Here is an 8,806-nt window from a genome sequence, read left to right as displayed (position 1 = left end):
AGTGAATGCCCGAGAAATGTAAGTGTGGAGAATCATTGTTGAATTAATAGAGATTCCAATCCCTTGCCCCGTGGATGTTTCCTTGACACATTGTCAAAGTTTTACCACGTAGATCCTGTGTTTTTTATTTGTGTGTTTGGTTTCAATTTTCAAGTCAGTTATGAATCTTTCTTGGTCTATGTGTAACTAAATCTTTGTTTCTTTTCTCATTTCCCCAATTATCACAACTTTCCTTTGGCGTTTCTGTGTATTTCATCCTTAAGCTTGTTTAATCTTATTGTCATGACAACCATCTATGCTTCAATGATTGCTTGTCTTTGGTCTATCTTAAGCTGCAACGGATCATATTTCTTATCGAACAATTCCCGGTGGGCCATCATTTCCTTGTCAACCAGGCCAACCCTTTCTTGCATGACCTGCAACATATTTTCCACTGCCTAGGAGAGCGTATCCAACAACTAATTCATAAGTTTTCCTGCGGTTGATCGCGCTGGCTTGAATCACTAGTTGCCATTGCCACACCTTGATTCCACATAACTCTTCGTGGGGGTCTTTGATCTTTTGCTTCCCCGCTTCTCTAAAATAGATACGCTGCAAGCGTTCAATGTCCTCCCATTTATAGAAATCCTGCTAGAATGAAAGCCAATGTCCTCCAATTTATAGAAAACCCGGTAGAATGAAAGCCATGGAAAAAATTAGCCCCGTGGACAATAGACAAGGAGATTTGTTGCAAAGTCCTCTCAGATCATTTTGGTTGTGTAGCAGATCATATTCATTAATTCAAAAGGATTTCGATTTGTGTAGAAGGAATCAACCATTAAATGAAACCGATGTTGAGAGGCGAAAATCTTCAATGTACACAACATGCACTCCTACATGGCAATTCCTATTTCATCGACTATAGAATAGTTAATGCCGCCTAACATGCAGGCATTTAACTATCCCCTTTCAGTGAAAGCACGCTCATCGAGATAGCATCATCGACTGAAAAAAAAAATAGTTAAATGCCTACATATCAGGCGGCATTAACTATTCTATAGTCGATGAAATAGGAATCGCCCTCCTTACATCCACCACGCCATGTCTCAGGAGCGGACATTCCGGAGCCACTTGCAATACCAAACTCTATCAAGCATCAAGGGCATCTAAATGACTTCGGCATTTGGGCCCACGGCCCCCAATCTCCGAAAATTGGAGAATTGGTAGTGTCACCAAAGCTTTCTCCACTTTGGAAGACAACTGCACACCATTGGATATATTTTGTTCTAACATTTTCTGTAAGAACCCCGATCTTTATTCCATCTATTTTTTTCTAAAGCGTGGCCTCCTATATGTTGTAATTTGATGGCAGGATTATTGTTTTGACTGTTCATGGCAGGAGTGCGAATGTTATTGCTTCTTGCACTTGCAAGGCTCCTTGATCCATCGAGGCACCACTATCAAAATAAGCTTAGCAACCAGGTAAGCATGCTGTCAAGCGATTTCATATAAGTGCATTTAGGGTTTATTAAATAGGACATAATCATAATCTCAGTAAGCATGAGTTGGGCTTTGGAAAACGGATCAGGATATAGTCAGAAATACAGAGTCGTCTTGAGAATTCTCCAGAGCTACAGAGAGTTCCCCTGAACCGTTAAATATAGATCTTAAAGAGATGTTAATCCATCTTGAAAATCCTGTATACTTCCTTGGCTCCTTTGGTCATGCCGCAAGCCCCAAAATTTCATACTTTCTTCATTTTGACAGTGTCCTTGCAATGGGATTAAATATTAGTTGCATTCCCTGAGAATATGTTTCCTATTGGGTGATTTGTAAACTGCAGGGTTTTGAGGTGGTTTTGCCTGACCATGCAACCATGGAGCACATAGTTGTGCCAGCTATTGGGGCACTGCAAAGTAAAGACATTGAAGGAGCCAGGATTCTGTTGAGAATTGCATTACAGATTCTTTTGGTTAGGGCTGTGAGTATGGTGGTCCTTGCATCCTATGATGTGCGCTACCTTTTAGCTCCAGATTATCCACTTCTTAAAAAATGTATTGACCCCATTGATACTCTTGCAAGGGCCACTATAAAATGGTCTCATTCTGTAACGAACATACTCTTGCAAGGGCCACTGTAAAATGGTCTCATTCTGTAAGGAACATTATATAATTATCTACACCTAAAATGGTCACCTGAGTTAATTTGATTTATTCGTCTCTTCTATTCCACAGTTGACCTGCGTTTTCCGATTGAATGGTTATGAATTAAGCACACTCCGCTTTCGGATCTGGATAGATCCAACAGAATCTTTACTCATGTAACAAATTTTGGCTATGAATTAATACTCTCTGCTTTCAAATCACCCAATATGAGACTAAGGAATCTTTACAGACGTGACGAATTTTGGCTATGAATTAAACTATCCACTTTCAAATCCGGACCCGTCCAAAATAAATCTGTACTCGTACACAATTTTTTGGATATGAATTAATTCTCTCCGCTTACAAATCCGGACCGATCAGAGGAGCATGAAACATGGAAACAAACCAGTGTCCTTGTAATAGTAAGACATAACATTCACAAGCCAACCAAACCAAAGAGACCATACCTACTAATCTATGCAGTAAAGTATCCTAAATAATGTGGAGAGAGACTCGGAAATAATCAGGTATGAATAATTGAGCACTGATTGATGAAACTCTGGAATTATATGGGCATCTCAGAGATCAGTATCGGTATCGGAGCCTGAATTCTGGGGCGTGTTGCATTGTGATGTTCTGGGCCGTTCTCTTCCTTTTCTGCATATTGGTGACTGCGTGGCAATAAGTATCGAACCAAGATTCTTGACACACTCAACGAGCACTGCAAGAACTGAGAATTGACACGCAGTACTCTATCGACACGAATATGGCTGAGTACTTAGGACAGATGCTTCTCTTGCTTCGTTGTCTTTTTTTCTGGTTAAAATCTCTGGTCAAAACTGAGCTGAAATTTTAATTTAGCTGTATCAAGTTCAATTCAGTTGCCTCTGACACTAATATGATGCATGTTCACTCAGAGGAGATTCAAAGACTGTGTTTGTACAAATTAGTCCCTATGAAAATGAAAATGAAATGACATGGGAGAAACTCTGTGCTCGCTGAATTTTGCCAGTATAGTTTGAGTTTTTAAGTATAAGTTTTGTGTTTGTTTATTTTAATTTGAAAAACTTTGTCAGTCTACCACAACACCATTGGATAGAATAATTACCAGATAAATAATGATTGAAATGTCAAAATGTTGTGCATCCTGCAAAATGATCTATCGAACCACATTAAGCATTTAAAAAAATTGGCCTACATATATCATATGCACAAGCCTTCCCATGGGAGAAATGGAAATAGATTTCAGTGTTTGTTTTTAGGGAGGATATTTACAGGGAATGGAGGGGTTGTTTAATTGGGTAGTAATGTTTGAAGATATGCTGCTTTACTTTATAAGTCATCAGTGTATTTAAGAGATTAGAGATTATACTGATACAAGGAAATCACTCTGATTTAGTTTATGGTGGGCAAAATATGGATGACTACAATGCTTTGCTTAAATGGCTGGAAGATTGTCAAAAGGGTTCTGGATCTATGTTTGATCCTAAATTTTATGTTCAGTTAACATCTCTTAGAGATGCTTAATTGAATTTTGATTTTGCAAGTAGCATTCCTAGCATTCCAAATATCCCAATACCTGGTATGGATCGAACCTTTTTTTACCTTCTTTCAAAATATTTTGAATCACTCGGTGCTGTTAACACAGGAATCAATTGACAATATAGTTCTTACTCTGGAAGACGTTGCTGGAGAATTTTCCAAGTTCTTGCACATGTAACATTTTTTCCAGTATTATATCCAAAGCAGGATCTTGTAACCCTTCCTCCTGCCCAGCATGAGATAGGGACTAGGTGATTAGATGATGGAAACATAGAAGGGGAATAGGGTAGTTAATGATGCAAACTAATTGAAACCTATTTGCTGCCCAATGCTGCCCCTGCCAACTGTTTTTAAAAATTGAATGGCAGCAGTTGTTGGAGCCATTCACCAAGAGAAAGTAAACTTCAAATTCGTGGATTCCATTGAGTCATGTTAATGAGTTATGTACTCATTTGGTTAATAGTATGATGTTTTTGGACTCTTGAGTCTAGAGGCCATTTAGAAGCTCAATTGTTTATGTATTTTCACTCAGAAGTTCAACTATATGTAATCCCAAAACTTATATCATGATTCCATTTTAATATTTTCACCTTTTACCATGCACAAGCAAACTTTGAACATTTAGTGTCTAATGGTTTAGATTTACATTGTTACATGAATCTATTTTTTTAATTTAAATTTGAGTATTTTAGGTATTATTTTGTGGACCAGTTCTTCAACCCAGTTTCTTGCCCAGTTCTGGCTCACTTTGTGATTTTGGGAATCCAGTTCCAGTTCAGTTGCAGTTCTGACTACTATGTTCAATGCTCAGATGTAAATATCAAGGAAAATAATTCTAGCAGTTAGAAATGTCAGTCACTTATCACGAATCTGCGATATAGCTTCCCATTTATAAATGGTTGGCACCACCAAATGGTGAAACAACAGATTTAGTCAAGTGACACATATAGGTGACTGAATTCATTAGAAGGGAGCATATTGACTTTTCATTTTTCATGGAACAGAGAGTTGTCATGGACAATGGATATTAACATTGTTTCTCGCTCAATTAAATTATCCAACTTGGCACCTTCATTTCAAATCCTCCCGGTGCTTGTAATATGCAAAATATCCATTATTAAACTGCCCAACATACTCTACTACATAGGACCACCCGATGCATATCTGTCTTCCAATCAGAATTCTGAATATATAATTTCATGGGTAGTTAAAAAATTTGATGGATCTGTTGTGGGAAGCATGACAGCCTATAAAAATGTATACTAATATTTGCCACCCAAAAGGTCATAAGACTTTCTTCCCCATTTGACCCCAGTGCACAACATCCTCACTATTACTCCAGAGCATCCCATTTCCTATAATCATCATATTATCACAGTTATAAAATATTTTATCTATTCCGAAGAATTCCCATTTAACCAAGAACATAGTGAAATTTACAACAGTTTGAACTTTGTACTGAGCCCTCTCACTTCTGTTAACGAGAAATTGTGCGAGATAACTATATATATTATCAGAATTACAGTACTATTTATCTCACCGGAGACCTGTAAAATATGAGAATTTAACAACATTCTAGACAAAGGGAGAGTAGGGTGCAGTACTGAGTATACTGAAAGTTTACAATTGAAGAAACCACGAAGCAGTTAGAAGCATCTAACAGTCTGGCATCTCAGGTGTCTGTCAACTCAAATGCTTTGCTTTTTAGAGTTGAGGAAGGTGATAACTGTTATCAATATTCAAGCCTTAGGAAGCAACTGATGAGGTCACATTGCAACTGGTTGAGACCCTCATGAAAGATCCCGAAGGTTACGAGTGGTCAAGTCAGATGCTTTCCTCTCTTATATTGCCAAAGCTTCTATCATTGAAAAAACCACATCCCGCATTTTGGTAAATGCTGTACTACAGACAGGTAAAGTGCATCAAAGGGCAACTGTGGATGCACTTTTGTTCCCACTGATAGAATTATTAAAGAATGCTTACATGCATATCACGCGTCTTCTTTCTTCCAAAAATTGCCATTTGAAGATCACCAGCAGTGTTCTGTTGTATGTTTTCCCTGTCATCAATGCCAAATATCCCAGTACCTGGTATGGACCGAACCTGTTTTTACCTTCTTTCAGAATATTTTGAATCACCAGGTGCTGTTAACACAAGAAGCAATTGACAATATAGTTCTTGCTCTGGAGGACGTTGCCAGAGAATTTTTCAAGTTCTTGCCTATATAACAATTTTTCCAGTATTATATCCAAAGCAGGATCTTGTAACCGTTCCTCCTGCCCACCTTGAGATAGGGATTAGGTGATTCGAAGATGGAAACATAGAAGGGGAATAGGGTAGTTAATGATGCCAATTAATTGAAAGCTATATGCTGCCCAATGCTGCCCCTGCCAACTGTTTTTAGAAATTGAATGACAACAGCTGTTGGAGCTATTCACCAAGTAAACTTCAAATTCGTGGATTCCATTGAGTCATGTTAATGAGTTATGTACTCATTTGGTTAATAGTATGATGTTTTTGGACTCTTGAGTCTAGAGGCCATTTAGAAGCTGAATTGTTTATGTATTTTAATCCCAAAACTTATATCATGATTCCATTTTAATATATTCACCTCTTACCATGCATAAGCAAACTTTGAACATTTAGTGTCTAATGGTTTAGATTTACATTGTTACATGAATTTATTTTTTAAATTTAAATTTGAGTATTTTAGGTATTATTTTGTGGACCAGTTCTTCAACTTAGTTTTTTCCCAGATCTAGCCCACTTTTTGATTTTGGGAATCCAGTCCCAGTTCTGACTACTATGTTCAGTGCTCAGATGTACATATCAAGGAAAATAATTCTAGCAGTTAGAAAAAATGTCAGTTACTTATCACGAATCTGCAATATAGCTTCCCATTTATAAATGGTTGGCACCACCACATTGTGAAACAACAGATTTAGTCAAGTGACACATATAAGTGACTGAATTCATTAGAAGGGAGCATACTGACTTTTCATTTTTCATGGAACAGAGAGTTGTCATCGACAATGGATCTTAACATTGTTTCTCGCTCAGTTGAATTATCCAACTTGGCACCTTCATTTCAAATCCTCCCGGTGCTTGTAATATGCAAAATATCCATTATAAACTGCCTAACATACTCCACTGCATAGGACCACCCGATGCATGTCTGTCTTCCAATCAGAATTCTGAATATTTAATTTTATGGTTAGTTGAAAAATTTGATGGCTCTTTTGTGGGAAGCATGACAACCTATAAAAATGTATATTAATATTTTCCACCCAAAAAGTCATAAGACTTTCTTCACCATTTGAACCCAGTGCACATCATCCTCACTATTACTCCAGAGCATCCCATTTCTTATAGTCATCATATTATCACAATTATAAAATATCTTATCCATTCCGAAGAATTCCCATTTAACCAAGAACATAGTGAAATATGCAACAATTTGAACTTTGCACTGAGCCCTCTCACTTCTGTTAACGAGAAATTGTGCGAGATAATTATATACCTATCATACTCTACTAAATAGGACCACCCGATGCATATCTATCTTCCAATCAGAACTTTGAATATATAATTTTATGGTTAGTTAAAAAATTTGATGGCTCTTTTGTGGGAAGCATGACAGCCTATAAAAAAGTATACTAATATTTTCCACCCAAAAGGTCATAAGACTTTCTTCACCATTTGACCCCGCTGTACATCATCCTCACTATTACTCCAGAGCATCCCATTTCTTATAATCATCATATTATCACAATTAAAAAATATCTTATCCATTTCAAAGAATTTCCATTTAACCAGGAACATAGTGAAATGTACAACGGTTTAACTTTGTACCGAGCCCTCTCACTTCTGTTAACGACTTCTGTTAACAAGAAATTGTGCGTGATATCTATATATATATATATCATACTCTACTACATAGGACCACCCAATGCATATCTGTCTTCCCATCAGAGTTCTGAATATATAATTTTATGGTTAGTTAAAAAATTTGATGGCTCTTTTGTGAGAAGCATGACACGCTATAAAAATGTATCCTAATATTTTCCACCCAAAATGATCCAGGTGGATCTCCAGGCACCAGGGCATAAAAAAGGCTCAAAATTCAAAGTGGCAGAAAGTCGATTAACTTGACATCAGATTGAAGTGCTCATTGCCCTGATTCCAACAATGTGAACGACACTCCAATCCGAGTCTGTATGAAGAAGATAGAAGCAGTGAAAGTTTGGGGTTGACTTACCCATGTGGCAGGCTTAAGGAGGGCGCAATTTTGCAAGAATCCGGCCAGTTTTCCGGGCGAAATTGTGGGTCCGTTAATTTGTCTAATATCCTTAAGGTTCTAGAAAATTTCTAAGTTTGGTGGAACCGATATATATATATATATATATATATATATATATATATATATATATATTTATATGGGGTGGGCAGCGATGACCCCACCACCCCTGGAACCACCATACAACAAATTGTGTTTAAATAGTGGGGTAGGCGGCCATGACCCCGCCGCCTTTGGTACCCACCGGAACCAACACATGTATTTATGGTGGGGGCTTGGGCTGTCAACCCCGCCGCCCCTCCACCTCACCTTTGATATGGAGCTGCTGATGGAAATGGGGGCGCGGGCCACTAAAACAGCAGACCCGCCACCCAGAATTAAAAACCAACAAAAATGTTATGTTAAAGTTGCAGGGGCGGGATTTAATCCCTCGACCCCTCCTCAACTATTTGACGTGTTTAGCCAATGTGCCCAACGACCTACCTTGTTTTATCCACCCACCAAACCTTATATCAACCATTTTTGCACAATGCGTCGGAGAGGAGAGCGTGCACGTATTTCGAGGCAGATGAATTGCAGGTGGCGGCACTGTGAGCAGTGCTATGACAGGGGGTGGAACCTTGCCTGAGCACATTTCTCAGGGGGTCATTTTTGGTCCATTGTTAGAATTGGGCAAGTTTTATATCGATTTTTCACTTCTTGGCGACAGGACCTCAATGGTGATGCCGGTTTCTGCAACAAAACTCTCCATTTTTCATCCATTTTCCAGATTGGAGGTATAAGACTCCTTTTTGTAAATGTTGATTGTACTCTTATTTCTCATGCCACTTAATGAATGAAGACC

General features: G+C 38.1%; 1 protein-coding gene across 1 annotated transcript; it reads left to right on the top strand.

Moving 5' to 3' along the window:
• Positions 1 to 1,071: 1,071 nt before the first annotated feature.
• LOC149154709 (uncharacterized) lies at positions 1,072 to 2,192 on the top strand. Its single transcript, XM_089439871.1, has 3 exons — positions 1,072 to 1,277; positions 1,379 to 1,461; positions 1,823 to 2,192. Exons 2-3 carry the CDS (start codon positions 1,387 to 1,389, stop codon positions 2,117 to 2,119), a joined length of 372 nt encoding a protein of 123 aa, XP_089295997.1. The 5' UTR covers positions 1,072 to 1,277; positions 1,379 to 1,386; the 3' UTR covers positions 2,120 to 2,192.
• The last annotated feature ends 6,614 nt before the right edge of the window (positions 2,193 to 8,806 follow it).

This window comes from Pinus tabuliformis, chromosome 9 (assembly GCF_031772625.1).
Source record: "Pinus tabuliformis cultivar Carrire ecotype Pingquan chromosome 9, CPIR1, whole genome shotgun sequence".
NCBI lineage: Eukaryota > Viridiplantae > Streptophyta > Pinopsida > Pinales > Pinaceae > Pinus > Pinus tabuliformis.
This window is presented reverse-complemented; position numbering and strand designations above follow the sequence as displayed.

Coding starts and splice junctions, on each gene's coding strand:
- LOC149154709 (XM_089439871.1), top strand. CDS start 1,387: ATGTTATTGCTTCTTGCACTTGCAAGGCTCCTTGATCCATCGAGGCAC. Junction 1,462..1,822: donor AAAATAAGCTTAGCAACCAG/GTAAGCATGCTG, acceptor TGTAAACTGCAG/GGTTTTGAGGTGGTTTTGCC.